This window comes from Pelophylax lessonae, assembly GCF_965119305.1.
Source record: "Pelophylax lessonae genome assembly, chromosome: 4".
NCBI lineage: Eukaryota > Metazoa > Chordata > Amphibia > Anura > Ranidae > Pelophylax > Pelophylax lessonae.
Window position 1 is genome coordinate 448,336,656 of NC_138771.1, and position 23,724 is coordinate 448,360,379.

The 23,724-nt window shown below is 43.3% G+C and overlaps 1 protein-coding gene across 1 annotated transcript in view; it reads left to right on the forward strand.

The window, feature by feature from the left end:
* The window catches only part of LOC309553784 (E3 ubiquitin-protein ligase RNF213-like), a 678,906-nt gene that overhangs the window by 445,704 nt on the left and 209,478 nt on the right, over positions 1–23,724 (forward strand). The window contains exons 39-43 of the mRNA XM_082255197.1: positions 8,555–8,655; positions 10,077–10,259; positions 19,393–19,538; positions 20,750–20,849; positions 20,953–21,067. Coding sequence (XP_082111323.1) covers positions 8,555–8,655; positions 10,077–10,259; positions 19,393–19,538; positions 20,750–20,849; positions 20,953–21,067 — 645 coding nt within the window. The remainder of the gene's footprint in view (positions 1–8,554; positions 8,656–10,076; positions 10,260–19,392; positions 19,539–20,749; positions 20,850–20,952; positions 21,068–23,724) is intronic.

Genomic DNA, 23,724 nt, shown 5'->3' on the forward strand with positions numbered 1-23,724 from the left:
GCGCGAAGCCTAAACATCCAAAGGAGGTGAGATTGCATTCTCTGGATGTTGTTCGGGCGATAAGGGTTTACCTTAAATCGACTGAGCCTTTTCGAAAGACGGACTCCTTGTTTGTTCTTCCAGAGGGTCCTCGGAAGGGCATGGCGGCTTCGGCTTCTACCATCGCCAAATGGATCAGGCAGACCATTGAACAGGCCTATGCTTTGCAGGGGAAGGTTCCTCCTGTACCTGTGAAGGCGCACTCTACTAGATCTTTGAGTACGTCTTGGGCCTGTCGTCATGGGGCTTCTGTAGCCCAGGTGTGTAAGGCGGCGACTTGGTCGACCGTGCACACTTTCACAAAATTCTACAAAGTAGATGTTCAGGCATCGGCGGATGCTTCCTTTGGCCGCAAGGTTCTTAGTGCGGCTGTTCCCTAGGGTCCCTTGTTGGGGACTCCTAGCTGTTGGGATAAGTTTTGTATCCCCTGGTTTTTTGTCTTTTTCTGGGTTGTTGCTCCTGTTGAGCACTTGTTTTTTTGCTGTTGCCCAGCTGGTTTCCTTCCTTTGGTAAGGTTCCTTTCTTTGATGCGGAGACTGCGTTGCCTTTTCGGCGCGGATGCGTTTCCCACCCCTCATGTTTGCACTGCTTTGGGACGTCCCCATATGTGACGAATATGAAGAGGCGGCGACTGTCGGAGGACGTAAGAGAAAACGGAATTTTTGTAAAATCTTACCTGTAAAATTCCTTTCTCTGAGTCCTCCGACAGTCGCCGCCCCCACCCCTCTTTTGGGGTTTGGTTGTATACTCTACTGCTATTCCACTAAAACTGAGATATGGTTGCAGGAAGTAGGAGGGTATTGACTGAGGGGACCACCCCTTGAGGGTGGGATATGTTAAAAGCTTTAATGTTAACATATTCTGTTGCCTAGCTACTCCTTCGGAGCAAAGTCTAATACCCCATATGTGACGAATATGAAGAGGCGGCGACTGTCGGAGGACTCAGAGAAAGGAATTTTACAGGTAAGATTTTACAAAAATTCCGTTTTTGAACACGTTACCATGCAATCCATACATACAAAGAGACCAAAACAAATAAGTTCAGAAAGGTAAGTTTAAGTTGGGTGTAATAAAATGGAATGACACAGGGAAAAGGTATTGAACACATGAAGAAAGGTAGGTGCAAAAAGACATGGAAAACCAAGACACCAGCTCCAATCTATCAGTAATTTGAAAGCAATCCTGCCACCTATCAGTGCAAAGTAATATTGGCTGGTTCATTCTCAACTAATGACCTATAAAAAGGTTTCTCATTACCACGGTGTCGCACAAGAAACATCTCATGATGAGTAAACCCAAAGAGTTCTCTCAAGACTTTTGCAATCTTATTGTTGCAACACATACTGATGACTTTGGTTACAGAAGGATTTCTAAACTTCTGAGTGTTCCAGTGAGCACTGTTGGGGCCATAATCTGAAAATAGAAAGAACATTTCACAATAAAGCATCAACGACCAGGTGATCCTCTCAAGTTTTCTGACAAGAGGACTGAAAATAATTATCAGAAGAGTTGTCCAAGAGCCAAGGATCACTTTTGGAGAGCTTCAGAAAGACCTGGCATTAGCAGGTAGAATTGTTTCAAAGAAAACAATAAATAATGCACTCAACCGCCATGACCTGTATGCATGGTCACCATGCAAGACTCCATTGTTGAAGAAAAAGCATGTTGAAGCTTGTTTAAAGTTTGCTGCACAACATTTAGACAAGCATGTGAAATACTGGGAGAGTACAGTCTGGTCAAATGAGAGCAATTTGGATGCTATAATACACACCATGTTTGAAGGTAAATGGCACTGCACATCACCCCAAAAACACTATACCAATAGTGAAGTTTGGAGGTGGGAACAGGTTTGGTGTTTGAGTGTGGGGTTGTTTTTCAGCATATGGTACTAGCAAACTTCATACCATTAAAGGAAGAATGAATGGAAAAATCTACCAAGACATTCTTGATAAAATATTGCTGCCATCTACTAGGATGATGAAGATCAAACAAGGGTGGACATTTCAGCAAGACAATCTCAAACACAAAGACACAAAGCCAAGGAAACTCTCAGTTGGTTTCAAAGAAAGAAAAGAAAGCTACTAGAATGGCCCAGCTAATCACCTGACATAAATCCAATAGAAAATCTATGAAAATAACTAAAGCTCAGAGTTCATAGAAGAGGCCCACAGAACCTTCGAAATTTGAAGACTTTTTGTGTGGAAGAATGGGCCGAAATCATACCTGACCAATGCATGCTAGTTTCTTCATACAGGAGACGTCTTGAAACTGTTACTACCAACAAAAGATTTTGTACGACGTATTAAAAACATTTCAGTTAGTGTGTTTAGTACTTTTTCTATGTGTCATTCAATTTTGCTACACATTACTTCATTTCTGAACTTATTTGTTTTCGTTTCTTTGTTATAGATTGCATGGGTTGTTACCGACATTTGGTGAAAATTTCAAGGCTATAGCACCTTTAGAAATATATTTACCCAGAAAAATAGTGACGTGTTCAATATTCGCTTTTACCCAGTGTGTGTGTGTGTGTGTGTGCATATATATTGTAGCAGAGAGCCTGCAAAACAGGTTAAAATGGCAGGAAAAGTGATTGACGGGATATATGTTGCTCAGCGGATTCTTGCATTTGTAATCTAAGGTAACCCCAGCAAAAATCTTTATTGTAAAGAGAGATAGTGCTTGACCCTTTATTAGTAGTAGTAGTAGTAGTAGACCCTTTATAAGTCCGTTCCGGGGCTGGTTTTACTGGGAGTCTGATAGAGCTCTGCGTGGGACAGACTCCCAATTCCGTGGACCGCAGTTTAAAGATGTCTGTCTAGGTCTTGATTAAGGCAGATGGTCCTAGATCTCAGGGAGAGTGTGTATGTCTGTTTGCTTTGTAAAGGACACTTATTTTAGAACAAGGACTTTGTTGGGCTACGGACACAGTAAGGCTCAGCAGAGCAGACGTTTACTTGTCACTTTATTGAATACCTTTTCCAGTTGATATTTTTTCACCTGATTCAACATCTCCATGTCACAATGTCACTTTAGCAATTATTATTATTTCTTACCGTCAAATTGCACCTTATCACTATTTTTGATATTTTTGTGTGCACTTGGTCACTTTATCCTCATTTTTCCATTACCACGGATTTATTCCATCACCAAGCACTTTATAGTGTTATTTATTTTTCCATTTATTATTTGCACTATTGTTCCACCACATTTAAAATGTTATACTGTACGTGTATATTCTACTGCTAATTGATTTACTACTGTACTAGTCATCTTACTTATCATTGTATTTGTTGCACATTTATTGCCACTTACAGTATTTATTACTATTGCCCTGCATCATTGGATGCCCACAACATACTTTATTATCACCACTTATCTCCTAGCCTATCTTTATTGATTGGATCATTCTATCAGTAGACAGCGCCATTTCCCTCTTTCCTAAAGATGCCAATGAGTTGGTGGCCCTCGTGGATCGGTACTTGTGTACTAAGGACCTTCTTCAGGGTGTTTCGCACAAAGAGTCCTTCAAGAGACAGAAGCCCACCAACCTGGGAAAAGCGCTCCTGCCCTAAAGTGGAAAAAAAGGCGGTAAATGCAATTGAGAACACTGATTCGCAAGGTGTGAAGAGGCCCAATCGCTAAAGGGAGACCCAACAGGACCGGGGACCTAAAGTGTGCTGGCGTTGCTAAGAACCAGGACACCTGGTTGCCAGTTGTCCGCTAAACCAGGAACTTATGGATTGCAGTTTGACCCAGAAAAGCTACTTTGTTGCTACACCAGGGGGCGCCGCACAACAGCCAGGCGGCACAGAGAAACAGATTTGTGTTAATAAAGTGGACATTCTGGCAGTCTAGTCACTTTAGGGCGCACCATTTTCGTGAACACCCACAAGTTGCAGTGACAGCTAATAGGGGTGATTTTGTATTCATGAAGATACCAAGTGCTACCCCACAGCCATTGTGTTTTATCAAATCTCCCTGTGGCACCAGGGACCATGAAGTAGTAGTGGTCCCAAATCTAATGTATAACGCTGTCCTTGGGTGAGACTTCCCTTTTTTTCTGGGATTTATGGGAAAATGTCAAGGGAGCAAGGCCCCCAGCTGGATCTGACTCCTGCTGCTCAGAACCGTTGGAGGAGCAGAATGAGAAGAAAGAGTCTCCAAATTTTCCCATGGAGGTCCTCGCAGGTGACACAGAGAACTGCCCTCCGGAGATAAATTTGTTGGACCTGTCCACCACCCGGGAAAAGTTTGGCCTGGCCCAGCTTAGGGACCCCGCTTTAGCCAGGGAACAGGTAAAAGTGGTAAATGGGGTACCCCAAGAGCCAGGGGAGGAGGCTATATATTTCCACACTTTTCTATGGAAAATTACCTGTTGTACAGAGTGGATGAGATATGGGGAGAAAGACTGGAACAGTTGCTAGTACCTTAACCTCATAGACGCATGGTATTAGATTTAACACATTCTCATGTTCTAGTGGGACATCTGGGTGTGGATAAAACTAAAGAGAGAGTATTGCAACATTTTTATTGTCCAGGCTTACACAAAGATTTCAGATTGTATTGTGAGTCATGCCCAGTTTGTCAGCTCACTGCTCCGTTCTCACATTACCGGAGTCCACTGGTATCCTTACCCATCATTGAGGTGCCCTTTGACAGGATTGCCATGGATATTGTAGGTCCCTTGGTAAAGTCCGCTAGGGGGCACCAGTATATCCTGGTTGTCTTGGACTATGAGGCAATCCTGTTGAGGAACACCTCAGCTAAGAGTATTGCTAAAGAGCTTTCTTTTACATTTTCATGAGGTATTCCTCAGAGGCTGTTAACTGACCAGGGCACTCCCTTCATGTCAAAGGTTACTAAAGAATTTTGTAAATTGTTTAAAATTAATCACTTATGCACTTCTGTGTACCATCCGCAAATGGATGGTCTAGTGGAAAGGTTCAACAAAACCTTGAAAGGAATGTTAAAGCGAGTGGTAGCAGCAGATGGTAGGGAGTTGGACTGCCTCTTCCCCACCTCATGTTTGCTGTGCGGGAGGTACCGCAAGCCTCCACCGGCTTTTCCCCTTTTGAGTTGCTGTATAGCCGGACATCCGAGGGGCCTTTTAGATATAGCAAAAGAGACCTGGGAACAAGAGGCAACCCCTCTCAACTTGGAAATATTTTAACAGAAAAATAATAAAACAAGGGAGAACTTTCAAGCCACCCTTAAAAAGGAGTTGTATATGGAGAACCTACACCAGTATATATTAAAAAAATTGCTTTATTGAAATGTAACCAATCAAAATATAAGGATCAAGGGGGGGCTTGGCGACGAGCTCGGTGATGGCCGCATAGGAACGGAGCTCCGCCAGACCGCCAAGACCAGCCGCTGCAAATAGGGCACCCAGCTACACAATCCCTCCGGTTTAAGGTGAAGAGACCCCCGGCACCATCCAGCATGCCCCAGAGACGCAAAGAGGGGCCTGATCAGCCCCACAAACTGCCTGCCTTTTTCAATGCAGCCTGCCGTGGCCTACTTACATCCGGCTCCACCAGCTGCTACCGCGCCTTCTGGGACACAGAGGGACAGCATACCATCCTCGGGGACCTCCACCCCATCCACAAGGAGCCCCGCAAAGTCCCATCAAAGCACAGGTTCAAATGAGGGCGGCACCTGGAACCGGGACATGGAGGTGAGTGAGACCTCATCTCAGCAACACCAGGCTGTCACTACTCTAGAACCAATAGCAGGCTTCCCCACCACAGGACAGCCGGTCTCAGATGTTGTCCTCAAGGACATGTTAATGTCCCTCAGAGAATCATTACACAATGATCTTATGGCATCTGTCTCACACTGCCGCAGAGAAGTCCATGAGCTGGGAGACAGGGTGGATCAGGTTGAAAAGGCCCTGAGCGAATACTCCAACTCCTATAAAACCCTGGTTGATGCCCATAGTGCCCAAAATGAGGACATCCTGTGGATCAAGGATAAACTGGTGGATCTTGAAGATTGCTCACGCAGGAACAACTTGAAGCTTAGAGAGGTCCCTGAGACGGTTCTGCAATCCCAGCTTACCCAGTATGTTCACGACATGTTCCAGGTGGTTGTCCCTTCACTTACCGAAATGGAGCTTACTGTGGACAGAGTACACAGGATCCCCAAGCCCTCTTTCCTGGCTGAAGATATCCCCAGAGACATCTTGCTGCGGGTCCATCACTTCAAAACCAAAGAGGCGATCCTAGAGCAATTCCGCAAGATAGATCAGCGCCCTCCAGCCTACACCTCAGTCCAGATCCTACCTGACCTCTCCTGGCACACTCTCCAACGTCAGCGAAATTTGGCCACCATCACTAAGGCCCTAAGGAACCACCAAATCCCTCATAAGTGGAAGTACCCCACCACCTTGTCTGTCACCCACAATGGCGTTTCTGTATCCATCTCCACTCTTAATGAAGGCATTTCCCACCTACGTCAGTGGAGTATTGTACCCGAATCCTCACCGACCCAGCATCCTTCTCCACAGTACCATCAATGTCCCTCCCAGCACGACTGGCAAGTGGTGACTCGCAGACGACCCCCGCACAGGATGAGACACGACGTTGGACCCTCAACTGCCTCCAGACCTCCTACATAGTCTCGGCGGTCCTCAGTGGTTTACCCACCATAAAGGAATGAGATAGAAACAACAAAAAAGGGTGCAGAGCAGGAAAAAGTCCCCATAGGATGTGAACCAGGTGGGGACTATGACATCTGGATCAGTTTGTAGTTACAAAGCGATCCTGACAAATGCACAGGGAGCCGCCACAACCAAATAACTGTGTAACTGCAAAAAAAGGGGGGTAAAAAGGAGGAATTAAAGTAATAAAACCTCAGAGGGTTGCATTAAGGAGGCTCAACGCTGTAGTATATGAAAATGTGAAAAAATTCTTTATTGGAAAAACAATTAACAAAAACTGCATCATTCACCACTTTGTGGAGACCGACTCAGATCATTGAGGATGCGGACAGATACACAAATGACAAAGACAGCATAAAAACACAGACACACATGACACAAACCCCACCCAGACCCAAGAACCTAAGTAGCATCATGAACAGTGAATGAGAGTGATTAGTCACAAAGGGGACTGTGAATCACTGCTATCTAGACACTGGACATGTGCTCACCTTCCCAAATCTGTAGATGGTAATAAAATAACAGACCAGAACACCAGTTTCAAAAATTGATGAAATAAGAAAATCCTCATAGGTGTTTAGGAACACACCAAGTAGCTCCTCCAAACGGACCAATTGGTCAACAAGACAGTGGCTGAAATCAATTAGGGAATCCTAACTACCATCATGATAGTAGCTTTTTGTAAAATTGGAGGGAAGTTGAAGTGTTAAAGCTGCATGTTGCTGCATTGGTAATGACGGTGAATAACTTTTGTGGGGCTGAGGACCAAATTCCGGAGCATCAAGGCCATCCAAAGATTTACTTCAAAGACACATTAGTGGTATAGTAGTCCCTTGGGAGCGCTGGGGGAGGGGGGACCATAATGGGGAGTGGATAGGCGCATAGGATACAACTGCCACCCACGGTAGTGTTACAGGAGTCAGGCAGACATGGCTGAGCCTCAATTGAAAAGTATGGGCTTAAAAGTCTAGGCAGACCATACACAGGTAACCCTCTATGAAAGAAAAGGGAATGGTCTTACCAAGTTCCTTTAGGTAACAGAGGCAGACTGCCAGGTGCTGTTTGTGCGAATTCTAACTCCTGTGCCGTCTCGGGTATTGCAGACCCCGCAGAGTCACCGCGTCCTTCGGTCACCTGGGGTTGGATGTAGACCGCGCCAAACTATTCCAGAACTCCTCCCTAGGTCCCTCCGCAACTCCCCGTCAGACCGGAAGCAGTCCTCTTGATCTCCGTGATTGTGTTCTGCCGTAATCAAGCAGACATGGGTTAGGTTCCTTGTCGGGTTGTCGGATTTGGTAATTCCTACACTGTTGAAAGCTAGGAAATCTACTTCTAGGAAGATTTGCCATAGAGTTTGGAGGGCGTACATTACTTGGTGTAAGTCTCGGGGGCAGTTTTCCCCCTTTCCTTTTTGGTGTCTCTCTTTTGGCCCTGGGCACCATCAAGGGCCAGATTTCCGCTTTGGCAATCTTCTTCCAAAGCCCGTTGGCCACAAATTCCTTGATTCACACTTTCGTTCAGGGGGTATGCCACGTGGCTTCTCCGGTAAGGTGCCTCTATGGGACTTCAATTTGGTACTGTCGGTTCTTCAAAAACCGCCTTTTGAAAATATTTGTTAACTTCCTCTGCTTTCTTTGTACTTTGTACTTACTGTGTAAATAAACTTATAAACTTCAACGTTTAATATAAGCAGTGGAATTATATATTAAGTAAGGGAACCTAAAGTCCTTTTTTATTCAGTATCCTTTCCATTTGTGTTGATTCGTTTTTTTTTTTGTTTTTTTTTAATTTTCCAGGGTTTGCCCTTCAATATAACTAATTCTTCTGTTGGTTTTATTGTTTTTCTTTTAGTGTTTGGAGACCTTTACAGATATAAAGACAGCCAGACCTTTCATGGCTGTCATAAATGCACTTCAGAAATGCAGAAACGAAATTGCTGAATCTGTATCCAGGTAAAACAAAAAGACATATGTTGTGTTGTTGACACAGAGTTTTTATAACGATGCTGCAGGAGGATGCCTGCAACCAGTGCTATTGATTACCACTACTTCAGGTTTTTTTATTACTCTCCCTAAAGAGTTCCACAGCTTCTGTTCTGCAGAAACTGTTGTATGCCTTGCCAGCACTTTCTTAAACTAGGGTATACTATGAGGGTTTGTGATTGCCCAGATCAGGTATAAATAAGTATGAGGGTCTGTGTTCGAATCAACTTTTAAGACTTGGTGTTTAAATTAAGAAAACAAATGCAGCCCTGGCATGTCTTCGCTTGTTTGAACAGTATCCATCTAAAGATGAAACCTATGACGCATGAGCTGCTTGTATTTTGACCTCCACCTCTGTATAGAATTCTGTGAAATGTACTAAGCCAACAACATGTCCCGGGCGAGGTGAATTATTAGAAGATCTGTACACATTCCTAATACTTAAAATATAATTTCGTTTTAGAAAATCAAAGTTGTCCTGAAGATTAAGCTGCCAGTCAGGGATTTGGGGGGATCCCAACAATATCATTGGGAGATCCTTGACTGGCTCAGTGACGTGAGCCAACAGCAGACTTTAGCTTGCTGTTGGCTGAACTTGGGTCACAGAAGTGCACTAAGTGGACTTCTGTGACCTACAGGAGAAGCATAGTCAAAAGAGCTTTGGTCATACTTCTCCTTTTAGGGGAAAAAAACCTTTAGCCTTTACATCTTCTTATTCTGATGGAGCCCCAGATAGCAGTAGAAACATGATATAAGTTATAATGTTTTTGGCTTGGAATACACTTTAATTAAATCCAGCCCACTCTCAGCGAGTTAAAATATTTCCCTGCCATCCTGATTCAAAACCCCACACTTGTAAAATGCCAGAGTCTCTATTGTCCACTAAAGTTATGACTTTTGACATAAGTTGAAGCCATGTCTGCAGCCTCGTAATCGGGTTAGTGAGGGGCCAGGTGTTTGGGGGTCATGGAAATGACAGTTTGACAGCAAATGTCAGAGGAAGATCTTTTGAACTGAGCAGTATTAAAGACATTCTCCCTATTTTCGTTCCCATAACATTATGGTCACTAAAAGAAAGGGAAAATCATCCAACAATCCAACAGGAACCCAATTTGAGAGAGATTGCAAGCCTTCTAAACTAAAACAAGAAGGTTTTTAACTGCTGCATGTGTTCACTTCACTTGAAACGAAAGTGAGGAAAAAGCTTAAAAGCAATAACAACTTAAGTTCTGACCCTCCTCCATTCTATCCAACCCCCACCCCCAAATAAATCATTTGGGTGGAATTATCTCTTTTAACAAATAGACTGTGGAAGCAAGTAACTTATTTCCAGCAATATTAAAATGTAATGTTTTTAAATTATTTTTATTAAATAAACTGTTTTTCTATAGGTTTGGAATGCAGTTGTGCACAGTTTGCCGTGGAGACCCAAGTGAACCAGTTTGCCTTGAATGCGGCCATATTTTCTGCCAGTCTTGTCTGAAGCAGTGGTTGGACACTCGTAATAGAAATTGTCCATTGTGTAAACTGCCTGTACCAAAAGATTTCAACATGGTTGTTTCTAAAGAAATCAGGTATCTTACAGTTATATTTATTTCTTACAATCAGTCCAGAACTAATCTAAATGTATATATCAGACCTAGAAGAAGAAAGGAAGGTCTTCTCTTGAAGGCATTGACAGGACAAGTAGGAAGTGTATTTTTATTTCAGTAAGTGCACACCTCTACCATAATCCACAAGTTGACTGATTCCCTTAGTCAGCTCTGCAGAAGCCCAGGATGATTGAAGATCAGTCTTGCAAGTATGTCTTAGCTCGGAAGGCATAAAGTATCGCAATCCCTTTTTATAAACTGAACATCGAGGGGCAAATCAGAGCTTCGATGGTGCTTAACCATTTCTAAACAGAAAGTCCACTGTAAATATAATATGAACTTGTTGGGCATACTGTTAAGTTTAAAGTGACACAGAGTTAAAAATGCTAAGTGTATTGCATCAATAAATGAGTTAAAGAACCTGGGCAAGAAATGAGTAACAGAAAATTGATCTTTAGGCTTCCTCTGGTTCCGTGACTCAAAAGTATCATCGCCAGAACATTAGTGTGTAAGCCAGGCAACTAGCATTTTTAGAAGGACTGGTTACTAGGGACAACTATTTTCTTAAATCAAATACCTGTCTTTCTTTATATGGTCAAACACATTTATTTAAAAATCTAAGTATCCCTTTTTAGTCCATTAAAATCACAGTTCATTGAAATGGTTCTGATTTCAAAGTGTATATTTGACAGAATAAAAAAAAATGTTCTCTTAATCATACAGTACTGGATCAGTGCAACTTCAGTAAAGCCTTGGTAGCTGTATCTGGACCCCACATTGTGGTGAAGGCTTGTAATGTTGCCTCGTACACTGGATCCTGCATGGGCACACACCTCTGTGTTTTGTATAATGCATGTAATTAGCCACAGGGTGCTATACAAATCCAGGGCTGTGGTCCATCCCTGTGAAGTCCAGTCCCTGAAATCTCCTTTGGGGGTATGCCCATTATGACAGGGACCAGTATCGCCGATAGGTAAGACAGGATCAACCTGTATCTTTGACCAGTACTGAAAAAAGCAAGGCTGTGTTTGGAATGTACTCACTTTATAGTGTAAACTTTTCAACCTCAGGACTTAGTCCCAGAAGGATGACTAGGTGTTTCTTGACTGCCACTTCAGTCTAGAGCCCTTATAAGGTACTCAGAGGCTTCCTCCCACTCTTTTGCCACAAAGACTTTGCTACAAGGGATTGCTAAGTATTCATATTCCACACCCCACTCCCTGAGTCCACCACAGGGGAATACATTCAACCACTGGCTTTATTATAGCCATTACTGTCCAGGGCTAAAAAAATGCCAGGCTTCTTTCCACAACCACCCTATACCTAAATCGGATCTTAAAATTCCCAGCCTAGAACAGATAGACATAGAAGGGAATCAGCGCTCTCAGCCAATGGCTGATGGGGCACTTGCCATGGTAGGGAAAGTTCTTCCATACAGGAAAGTAAAAAAATCCCTTTCCACAGGCATCTCAATGCTCTACTCCAAACTTCAACTTCTAAGCCTAAATTCAGCCTTTTCTTTCGGTGTAAGACTTGGGCCTCAAAGCCCACCAAGTCTTCCCCAAAGCTCTCTTCCCAATGATGTGGCACCCTCACTCCCAAGAGTGGGGGATGTCTGTTACAGTTTGTCTCTCTCTGGGCCACAGATGTCCCAGATCTGTGAGTTCAACTGTTGGTTTCAAAGGGGTACAAAATAGAAGTCAAAGCTCTACCCCCACACCACACAATCAAAATCTGCCCAAGGAAATCTGATTTGCAGAATGCCTTGAACCATCTCTTGTCACAGAGAACATTTGTGCCAATACCCCTACATGAAAGGTTTGGATGATTCTATATAAACCTGTTTACTGTACCAAAGCCTAGCAGAGATATTCATCCTATCCTAGTCCTAAAATCCCTCAGCATATACCTTCAAATTCAAACATTTTGCATGGAATCATCAAGTTCAGTGAATTCCTGTCTGAATCAATGGGAGAACTTGGCAGTTACATTAAAAATGGCTATCTGCAAATTCCCATTCATCAGCCTCATCAGTGCTTTCTATGCTTTTCAGCAGGGGACAATCACTTCCAGTTTGTCGCACTGCCATTTGCTATACTCTACTCCCAGAGTATTCTTAAATGTCATTGCAATTCAGGGCATCCAGAGCTCACACTTGGGACTTGGGATTAAAAAGAAATCCCTCTGTGAGGGTCTCCATGAGAGCTTTGTTCCTCACAGTAGCCTTGTTCGCCCAATTTTAATCGAGACCAAACCAACACAACATCTGCTAACCTGAAAAAGCATGCTTCTTCTCTCAACCTACCCATGCTCATGTTCAGCCAAGCACAGAATTGGTGGAATTCCAGGCCAATCTTGAAAATAGGGAAAAGGGAAAACCATTCCTTTCTTATCACTAGAAAGCGATTACGACAGATACCAGATGCCAGAGGAGTAATCAAGTCCCCCACGGTTTAGTCATCAGTGGATACCAAGCTCCCTGCAAATATTCCAGGAGTTCAGAGCAACAAAGCTGGCACTACAACACCACATCTATGGCTTATAATAACCACCAAGGGGGCAGGAGTCATGCAGCCTTGAAGGAAGCAAGCCAGATAATCTTATGGGCAGTGGCTCACTGTCTGGCAATCTCTGCTGTCTACATTCCAGGACTGGACAACTGGAAGGCAAATTACCTCAGTTCTACTGCCTGAACCAAGAGGAGTGGTCCCTTTACCCCAACATCTTTAACCTGATATGTGATAGATGGGAGACCCTGGATGTGGATATCCTGGCCTCTAGATTCAACAACAACAAGATACTTCTGTTTGTAGCCAGGATCCCCTTGTCTTAGTTCAGGCTAATCTATCCCTTTGCTTCAATGTGAATTCTACCTCACCTGCTGCACAAAATAGAGCAAGAGAAGAAAATTGCACAAACTTGCCACAAGTATAACTCAGACATACTCAGACTGCTAGGAGACGATCCCTGGACTTTTCCCAACAGGTCAGACCTGCTGTCTGAGGGCCCTCTATTCCAACCTACTTTTCAATTGCTAGCTTCAACAGCATGGCTGTTTATTCCCAGCTCTTAAAGGACAGAGGGGGTCTCTAAATCTGTGATTCCTACTAAAAGCAAGAAAAGTTACTTCCAGAAAGATCTGTTATCATGTGCAGAAATCCTTCTTTGCCTGGTGTTAACACAGTCACTTCAGTTTTGGAGATTACTGTTTGCCTCACATTCTGGCCTTCCTACAATTTTGCCTTGACCAGAAATTGTCCTTAAAGGAGTTCTAAAGTCAGAAGGTTTTTTTATCTTAATGCATTCTGTGCATTAAGATAAAAAGCCTTCTTTGTGGAGCAGCCGCCCCAGCACCCCCTAATACTTACCTGAGCCCCATCTCTGTCCAGCTATGTCCACGAGTCCCTAGGCCTTCCAGGACTTTCCCTCATGATTGGCTGAGACACAGTCGCGGCACCATTGGCTCCCACGGCTGTCAATCATAGTCAGTTAGCCAATGAGGGGGGAGAGGGGTTGGGGGACAAACCACAGCTCCTTGTCTAAATGGACACACAGAGCTGCAGCTCAGCTCGGATGCCCCCATAGCAAGCTGCTTGCTGTGGGGCACTCGACAGGAGGGAGGGGCTAGGAGCACAAAAGAGGGACCTAGGAAGAGGAGGATCCAGACTCCTCTGTGCAAAACCAACTGCACAGAGCAGGTAAGTATAACATGTTATTTAAAAAAAAAAAAAGTATTTACATTTACTTTAAGCACTCTGAAAAGACATGAATACTAAAAGTGCGGCACAACCTCCCATCTAACTATGCATTATTTCATAAACATAAAATAATTATGAATGTGGTAGAAACCTCCAAATTATAATCAGTGTGCATATATACTTTTCTCCTTGAGCATTGGGTTATGCTGCCCCCTAAAGGAGTAGAACACTAGGCAGAAAAAAACGTTACCACGCCTATGGGGCAGTCCCTGCAGGCATACACCCACACATTGTGCTATAGCCTTCACTTTGTTTCTGCCTAGTTTAGGAGTAGGACCTAGTTCCTGGCTGGGACTTCAATCTTAGCTTGCCTTTTATTTTAAAGGGAACCTTTGTTAAAAATTACATTTTTTTAGCTAGTTATGTTCCTGAGAGAAATGCAATCAACAGCCGGCCTGGGTTTCGGACTGGATATCGTAAATCCTTAAGGTCTCCCAGCCCAGCCAGCGAGCGTGTGCAGGTTATAGCCCAGCGCTAGGCCTCACCATGACAGAGCCCAATGGACAGGGGCTGGCCCACGAGTGAAATACCTCGCCGGGAGGCACACGACCTGGTTCGGCCTGAGTCGCAGTGTACCCCTTGGCCGTCAGCACCCCCACCCAAAGTGGAGAGTCAGTCTGTCTGGAGTGGTGCCCACCGGATATTGTTGGTATAGTGAGTAAATGTCCCCCCATAATTCTGGCGGTCTCGGGGTGGACATGGGCCCCTCCCTGGGAAAGTCAGACCCTCGGGTACCCCTCAATTCCCCTGGCCTCTCGGTAGGTGCCAGGCTCCCCCAAGGCCTCCCTCCCCACCAGTCATAGAGGTACCTACCTCAGTCAGTGATGGGGGTCCTCGGGGGTGGACGCGCCGAGGTCGCTATGTGGATCCGCGGGGGGGTTAATCCTGGTGGGCGTCCCTGTCGGGGACCTCCCAATGCCACTTATATTTTGGACCCCTTAGAGAGTCCGGGAGACCGCATGGCGCACCGTGGGGGTCGCCATTTTCCTGTAGAAATCGTCCTGCCTCATTATAAGCTTTCCCCATTGAAATGCATGGGCAGCCATGTTTTTGTGGTTTCCCCATAGGAATGCATTTGGGCGGCCATTTTCTTGGAGTCCGTGATTGCTGGACAGGAGGGAGCAGCTAGGCCTTTACTCTAGTGATAACCCAGGTAATTCCTCTTCCTGTGAAGATCGTTTTTTCACCATAGCAGAATGATCCTGTCCTCTTCCATATCGATTGGTGGTTTGTCTAATGGGGTCCCTGTAGGTACAGTGCCTTGAAAAAGTATTCACCCCTTTGGCATTTATCGTGTTTTGTTGCCTCACAACCTGGAATTAACATGGATTGTTTGAGGATTTGCATCATTTAATTTTCAGAACATGCCCACAACTTTGAAGATTTTTTTATTTTTTTTTTTTATTGTGAAGCCAACAACAAATAGGACAAAATAACAGAAAAAGTCAATGTGCATAACTCTAATAAATACCAATTTGTCCAACTGAAAAAATAGGCATTAGTAGCGCAAACACACCAAGGTCAGAATTGACAGCTACTCATCCTCATAAGACATCTGCTTACAAAATAATATTACAATCCATCAAAAGCACATATAGTCCTTGATAGAGTCTCTAAATAAGTGTAATAAAGCTCCAAGAAAGAAGAATCAAGATCTCAGGTGTTCAGCTTGAAGGAAAACACCTCAAACTCCTCCACCAATTAGTGTTTCAATCCAGAGAAGATGGCAACTCACCGGACTGTGATGCCTATCCACTCTCATGGAAAGGCTAACAAGCGTAGCTACTAATCACCAAAAGGGGAACAGGATACCACTGCTCAACACTGATCCTGATCCAACAGCATCTGGACTTAGTTCTGGATATAGGAAAGATTCTTTCTCCACCCCTTGCACTCATTACATTCACTGTCCATAGCTCCACTAAATCAGCAACTGCAGAACCAAAAGCCTGTATGAGGGAGTATTCATATTCATCAGTACGAAGTAGTGGTGCCCTGTGCTCACTACCTGTGCGGAGCCCCGGATCTCCCTCTATAGAGTTCAGCTCAGGATATCGCCTCCTCTCACTGCCGCTGCTCCGTCCATGAGCCAAATCCCAGCTAGGCAATGAGTGATACAGGGAGAAGAGAGCCAGAACTTCCAATCGCAGCAACCCCTGTGGCAGCCACAACTCTTCAATCCACACAAACTTTATTCAGCACAAACACTTTACCCAGACGAAACAGGCTTTTGGTTCTGCAGTTGCTGATGTAGTCGTCTACATAAGGAAGGGGGACAAAAGTGGGGGAAAAAATAAATAAAAAATTACAATAGGGATACTGGGGAGGTTATATAGAAAAACACATTAGATGCAAATGGCTGGGGGAGCAAGACAGAGGGGGAGTGTGCCACACTAACTTGGCTCTTCCAAAATTTATAAAAAAACTCACAAATATTATAAAAGAAAAATATAAATATACCTTCATAGCCGTTTCAGACATAAAAATGTCTGTGATGTGTTAATCTATGATATCTTACTTAAAGTATGCCTTTTTTTTTTTTTTTTTTTTTTTAATGCTGCTTGATGCTACCTAACCATGAGTGTTGGGTGCAGGGTATTTTTCAGGCTATGATTATTTTCTGTTACAAATATTGATTTGTGGATTTATTTTTGGAATGGGGACTATGTCTTGCCCCCAGCCATTTGCATCTAATTTGTTTTTTCTATATACCCTCCCCTGTATCCCTATTGTAATTTTTTTCCCCACTTTATTATATATGTAATGCACTGCTGGATGCGGCCCCCTGGTAGCCAGATTGTCCGCGGTGGGGGTAGCTATTAGATGCATGGTGTGGCTAAAAAGCTGGTCTGCAGATCAGGCTTCAAAAAAGGCTCTATCAGATCTCCCCTTTTCGGGAGACTGCTTGTTTGGTTCCTCAAGGGATGAGTTAATCAAAGGGCTCACGGGGGGAAGAGTACTCTTCTTCCTCAATCCGCCAAGGGCAAGTCACCGCGTTATAGAAGGGGGCCTTTTTTCACAGCCCACAGGCAGCCCTTTCGTGCCTCCAGCACGCGGGAGAAAGGATCTAAGTCATTTAGGTCTTCTGGAGGCTCCAAGAAGACATAGTTGGGTAAGCCGAGAACCGGCCAATGCAGACCTGCAGACAAATCCCCATCTGCATGAAGGGACGCCCTCACCCATATCTGGGGTGGGGGGACGTCTTTGCTTCTTTCCGAAACCATGGACTTCCTTGATTCAGGACAAATGGGTCCACGAACTGATCCAATCGGGTTACAAGATCGAATTCCAGTCTCGACCATTGGACAGGTTCTTCCTGTCCAATCTACGCCTATCCCCAGACCAGTTAAGGGATCTACAAGAGACAATACAAGATCTGCTGTCACAAAGGTTGATTGTGCTGGTTCCTTCTCGGGAACGCTTTCAGGGGTTCTATTCAAACCTATTCACTGTGCCCAGGAAAGTAGGCAAAGTACGTCCAGTCCTGGACCTCAAGGCTCTGAACCGCTTTGTGCGAGTACAGAAGTTTTGAATCGAGTCCATTCACACAGTAGTTGCGTCTCTACACCAAGGAGACTTTTGGCTTCCATAGATATCAATGACGCTTATCTACACATCCCTATTTACCCTGGACACCAGCGTTTTCTTCGCTTTGTTGTAGGAGCATTATCAGTTTGTAGCGTTACCCTTTGGTCTCGCCTCTGCCGCCAGGGTCTTCATCAAAGTGTTTGCTCCGGTATTGGCATTACTACGACAACTGGGGGATTACGGTACTTGGGTACCTGGAAAATCTCCTCTTAAGAGCAGACTAACATTCAGCCCTGTTAGGCGACTTGACTGTACGTGACTCTACAAGTGTTCGGTTGGAACATCAATTTAAAAAAATGTGCCCTGGTACCATCCTTAAAACTGGATTATCTGGGCCTGACTCTGAACTCTGCTTCGGCGAGGATTTTTCTTCACCCAGACAAACTGCAAAAGTTTCAGGGGGCGATACGTCTGCTGTTATCCAGCAATCTGTCTTCTTTGCGGACTTGCATGCAGACCTTGGGTCTGATGGTGTCAACCTTCAAGCGGTTCTGTTTGCTCAGTTCCACATGAGACCCTTACAAAGGTAGATTCTTGTCAAATGTAACGAAGATCCACAATCTTTGGACACTATGATTCGGTTGAGTCACAACACAAAGACTGCTTTACTATGGTGGCTTCACTCAGTAGCACTAAGCGATTGCAAGTCCTTCCTCCCAGTGTATTGGACTGTGGTAACCACAAGACGCCACTTCTGCAGGGGTTTCCTCACCACTCCCTAAAGAATTATTAGGCCCAGAAATTTCCAAATGTCATCTTTGGTCACTGGTTCCCACTTTCTGCATCTTGCAAACTTCCGATGCTTAGCCAACTGTTGCTCTATGTACCGGTTTGTCTCGGTAACTATTTTTTCAATAACCTCATCGTTCAGAAATAATTGTAGGTATGCCAAGGGGTTGTCATGGTCAGCGTCAACTTTCATACCTGGGGCTCCAGTAAATTGGAATCTTGGGGGTGCTGCCTGATCCTTACCTCAGTCAATAAAGCACCAAGTTCGCACATCACTGAGCTTATTCGCAGAATCCTCACTGTCGTCACTTTTAGTACCTGGTTTTCCCATGAATCACTATCCCTCAGTTCTTCAAATAATTTCGATTCACCGTCACTGTTTTCCAGTTCGTCCAAAAGCGATTTTGAGCTAAAAGAATGCTTTTTGGACGCCATGGATGTTCTCAATTTTTCAGCCGAAAAGAACTGCAAAAAGTACAGACAGGGCACTAGAAAAGCCACTAGGTGAAAACCTGTGGTGAAATGGCATGATACAAAGTTGTAATCCTAAGTCATACTCCCCTAGATGGCTGCAGCACCAATTGCAGATGTACTCTGCTGCCTCTAAGACCCAGAACTGCCCAATCAAAGATGGGATTGCTCAGTTCTCAATCTTCAGCTTGCAGAGAGCCAGTGACTGTCAGTCACGGCCTCTGAGCTCTGCTCCTCCAGCGCTGGGGTGTGGAGGGGTTGGGAGCAGCTGGCTTAGTCTCTTATCAGCTTACTGAGAGGCTGAGCCAACTGCCAGTCCAGGCATCTGGTTGGATCTCAACTTTAAAGTTGGGATCTTTCCCCAGTCTGGACCGGCTTAGTGATGTCAGCCGGTCACTGGAGTGCAAAATGATCTGCACTCTTGTAATCCATAGAAGTATACCCAAAATTGCTTTTGGCTAAATTTATCCTTTAAGAGTCAAATGAGCTTAAAGTAGCATGATTCACAGAAATTAAAAAATGACATGAAAGTCACTCAATACTATTTGTCTATTTATTTATCATTCAAGGGAGTCCATACAGAAAAATGCTGCATTCAGAAAACAATGCAATGGATTTTTCATTGACATTGTATGCAACCTGTGCTTCAAGGACAACAGCCCACCAGATGATGAGGTCATAGAACATCTACTATCCTTCCTTTTTGACCACACGGGTAAGCAGTATCTTTTTTTAAGTCCACTAGGACTTCTTTTTTTTACTGGCAACATATAGTACTTTTGAGTATATATTCTTTATTATGGTAAGAACTTAAAATATCTACATTTTATTTTTTTTATTTTTATTTTATTTTTTTTATTGTCCATTAAGATACACAGAATTCTGAAACCATCTGGTTAACCTGCCTCCTGCAGGAGGATTGGACTCTGGCAAACAAACACTTCAAGCCAGCCCAGAATAATCCCCCCTCTACCCAGCATGTCAGTTATTTTCTAGTGTCCTAAGAGGATGGGTACATTTTTCTAGCTCTGCTGATAAGTCTGTTTTTTTTTCTTTAGTTTAATTTTTTCTCTTTGGATTCTTCTTCTGTCGACTTCAATCAAGGTTCCTTTCCTTAGTCTGAGTTTGGAGTGTGGTTCCCAGATTCAGCTGGACTGGACATGTGGGGCTTGCCTGGAATTTAACCTTCAGGCTTTGGGCTCACTGTGGTGCTTTCCGGACCTTTCTGTACTATTAAAGGTTAATACAAAAATAGTGTAGCGCTAATCAATAAAAATAAATAAATAATATACAAAACATCATTGAGAATAACCACCAATAATGGATAAAAAGTCCAAGATATGAAGCATAAAAGATGTGCATAGGCAAGTCCCAAAAAGCAAGTGAATCAAGGGTTTCCAAGACACAGATGTTATCCAGGTATTATATAGTGTATGTTTTTCTTGTGACACCATGGGAAGGTGCAAGTAGGGGGCACCACAAAGTGATAATGGTAATGGGAGGCAGCTTACCAAAACACCGTGGTCACTCAAATTAATGAGATGACCTCACCAAGCATCTAGGTAAATCTAGGTAAATCAGATGGACTCCAGCCGCACCGAAAGGATGGGCAATAATCAGGAAGGTCCAGTCTGTTTATCTGCAGTCTTCTTTTCTCTACATTTGTTTGTTCAAAGTAGTGAATTCATAAAGCTTGTCTGAGGGTTCTCACAGCAATCCCCCTCATGTTTTCCCATCTCTGTACTTACAATAAAATTCTTAGCTAAGAATCCAGTGAGAGACACAAAAACCATTTATATAACAAGTAAAAAAGCATATAGAAAATAGTTTAAAATTGATAAACCTAATGTAAAATAAAACCTATCTAAAGCCTATAAAGTTTTTTTTTTTGTTGGTGTGAGTTGTTTCTGCTCTTTCCAAATATAGAGTCTGTAAATTACACTCGGTCTCTTTCCCCATTTGAGGATGCTGTGGACAAAACTCCAGTGATACGCTCAGTCATATTAAAACTGCTGCTGAAGTACAGGTAAAAAGAAACCAAAAATAGACATTTTGCAATTTTGTTGTACTCTTTTTGAATATTCAGTAGGTGACTAAATTTATGTTTATTTTGACTCTAATTATTTTAGCTTTAACCATATAATGAAGCATGCTCAAGAATATTTAAACAGAGTCAAAAGGAGCAATCTTCTGAAACTCGCAGACACAAAAGAAGTTTACCTGCTATTCATTAACTGTCTAGAGGTAAGACTATCTCAGAATATGTCAGGGATCCCTTACTTTTTCATGACACTCATTTAAGATATAACAGGTAGCAGTACTGGCTACCATGGCACATTAAGCCTGTCAATTTTACATTACAAGTACTCATACACTGGTGAAAATGTTAGCTTACCTCTTTATCGCTTTTATATATTTCTCTCTTAATTTTAGTAGAAACAGTGTTGCTTACTTCCCTACTGATTCTCTCTTACTGAACTCACACATGTACAGTATATGTTGTTTGTATTTTTCCAATTGTGAGATACAATGTATAAAACACTTTAAATATAATCCTAGTTAACCCAAATATAACAGGTGACCGTAAGCTGCTCTGATTGTTAAAATAAAGCACTCATGCCTTTTAAACGCCTTAGTGTCCAAAGTGGGCCCAATTAGCCATTTCCCTCCCAGGTGTCATGTGACTCATTAGTGTTACAAGGTCTCAGGTGTGAATGGGGAGCAGGTGTGTTAAATTTGGTGCTATCGCTCTCATTTTCTTAAACTGGTCACTGGAAGGTCAACATGGCACCTCATGGCAAAGAACTCTCTGAGGATCTGAAAAAAAGAATTGTTGCTCTACATAAAGATGGCCTAGGCCAGTGATGGCGAACCTTGGCACTCCAGATGTTTTGGAACTACATTTCCCATGATGCTCAGCCACACTGCAGAGTGCATGAGCATCATGGGAAATGTAGTTCCAAAACATCTGGAGTGCCAAAGTTCGCCATCACTGGCCTAGGCTATAAGAAGATTACCAAGACCCTGAAATAGAGCTGCAGCACGGTGGCCAAGACCATACAGCGGTTTAACGGGACAGTTTCCACTCAGAACAGGCCTCTCCATGGTCGACCAATGAAGTTAAGTGCACGTGCTCAGCGTCATATCCAGAGGTTGTCTTTGAGAAATAGACGTATGAGTGCTGCCAGCATTGCTGTAGATTTTGAAGGGGTGGGGGGTCAGCCTGTCAGTGCTCAGACCATATGCCGCAAACTGCATCAAATTGGTCTGCATGGCTGTCGTCCCAAAAGGAAGCCTCTTCTAAAGATGATGAACAAGAAAGCCTGCAAACAGTTTGCTAAAGACAAGCAGACTAAGCACAGGGATTACTGGAACCATGTTCTGTGGTCTGACGAGACCAAGATAAACTTATTTGGATTAGGTGGTGTCAAGCCTGTGTGGCGGCCGGCAACCAGGTGAGGAGTACAAAGACAAGTGTGTCTTGCCTACAGTCAAACATGGTGGTGGGAGTGTCATGGTGTGGGTCTGTATGAGTGCTGCCGGAACTGGGGAGCTACAGTTCATTTAGGGAACCATGAATTCCAACATGTACTATGACATACTGAAGCAGAGCATGATCCCCTCCTTTTAGAGACTGGGCCCCAGGGCAGTATTCCAACATGATAACGGCCCCAAACACACCTCCAAGACAACCACTGCCTTCCTAATGAAGCTGAGGGTAAAGGTGATGGACTGGCCAAGCATGTCTCCAGACCTCAACCCTATTGAGCATCTGTGGGGCATCCTCAAATGGAAGGTGAAGGAGTGCAAGGTCTCTAACATCCACCAGCTCTGTGATGCTATCATGGAGGAGTGGAAGAAGACTCCAGTGGCAACCTGTGAAGCCCAAGAGGGTTAAGGCAGTGCTGGAAAATAATGGTGGCCACACAAAATATTGACACGTTGGGCCCAATTTGGACATTTTGACTTAAGGGTGTACTCACTTTTGTTGCCAGCAGTTTAGACATTAATGACTGTGTGTTGAGTTATTTTGAGGGGACAGCAAATTTACACTGTTATACAAGCTGTACACTCACTACTTTACATTGTAGCAAAGAGTCAATTGAGTCAATTCTTCAGTGTTGTCACATGAAAAGATATAATAAAAATATCTACAAAAATGTGAGGGGTGTACTCACTTTTGTGAGATACTGTGTATATATATATATATATATATATATATATATATATATATATATATATTTCTCTATATAATATATAGCTATAAGTATATATAGATATATACAGTATGTGTGTGTGTATATATATATATATATATATATATATATATACACGCACACAATAGTTGTAAGCAGGTGTGAAAAAAATGCTGTAACTTAAAGCTTTCAGAAATAGAAGTGTTGATGTGTGACCACCCCTTGCCACAAAACAGCATCAATTCTCCAAAGTACACTTGCACACAGTTTGTGAATGAACTTGGCAGGTAGGTTGTTTCAAACATCTTGGAGAACAAACTGCTGATCTTCTGTGGATGTAGGCTGCCTCAAATCCCTCTGTCTCTTCATGTAATCAGGTGTGAAAAAATGCTTTAACTTAAGAACGCTTTCAGAAATAGAAATGTTAATCATTTGTTTTTTTTTTTTTTTAAATGGAAAGTGAATAGACAAAAGAGAAATCCGAATCAAATCAATATTTGGTGTGACCACCCTTTTGCCTCAAAACAGCATCAATTCTCCTAAGTATGCTTGCACACTAGGTTGTTCCAAACATCTTGGAGAACTAACCACAGATCTTCTGTGGATGTATGCTGCCTCAAATCCTTCTGTCTCTTCATGTATTTCCAGGCAGACTCAATGATGTTGAAATTAACTGTGAAGACACAGACTTTGTGGAATGAAAAA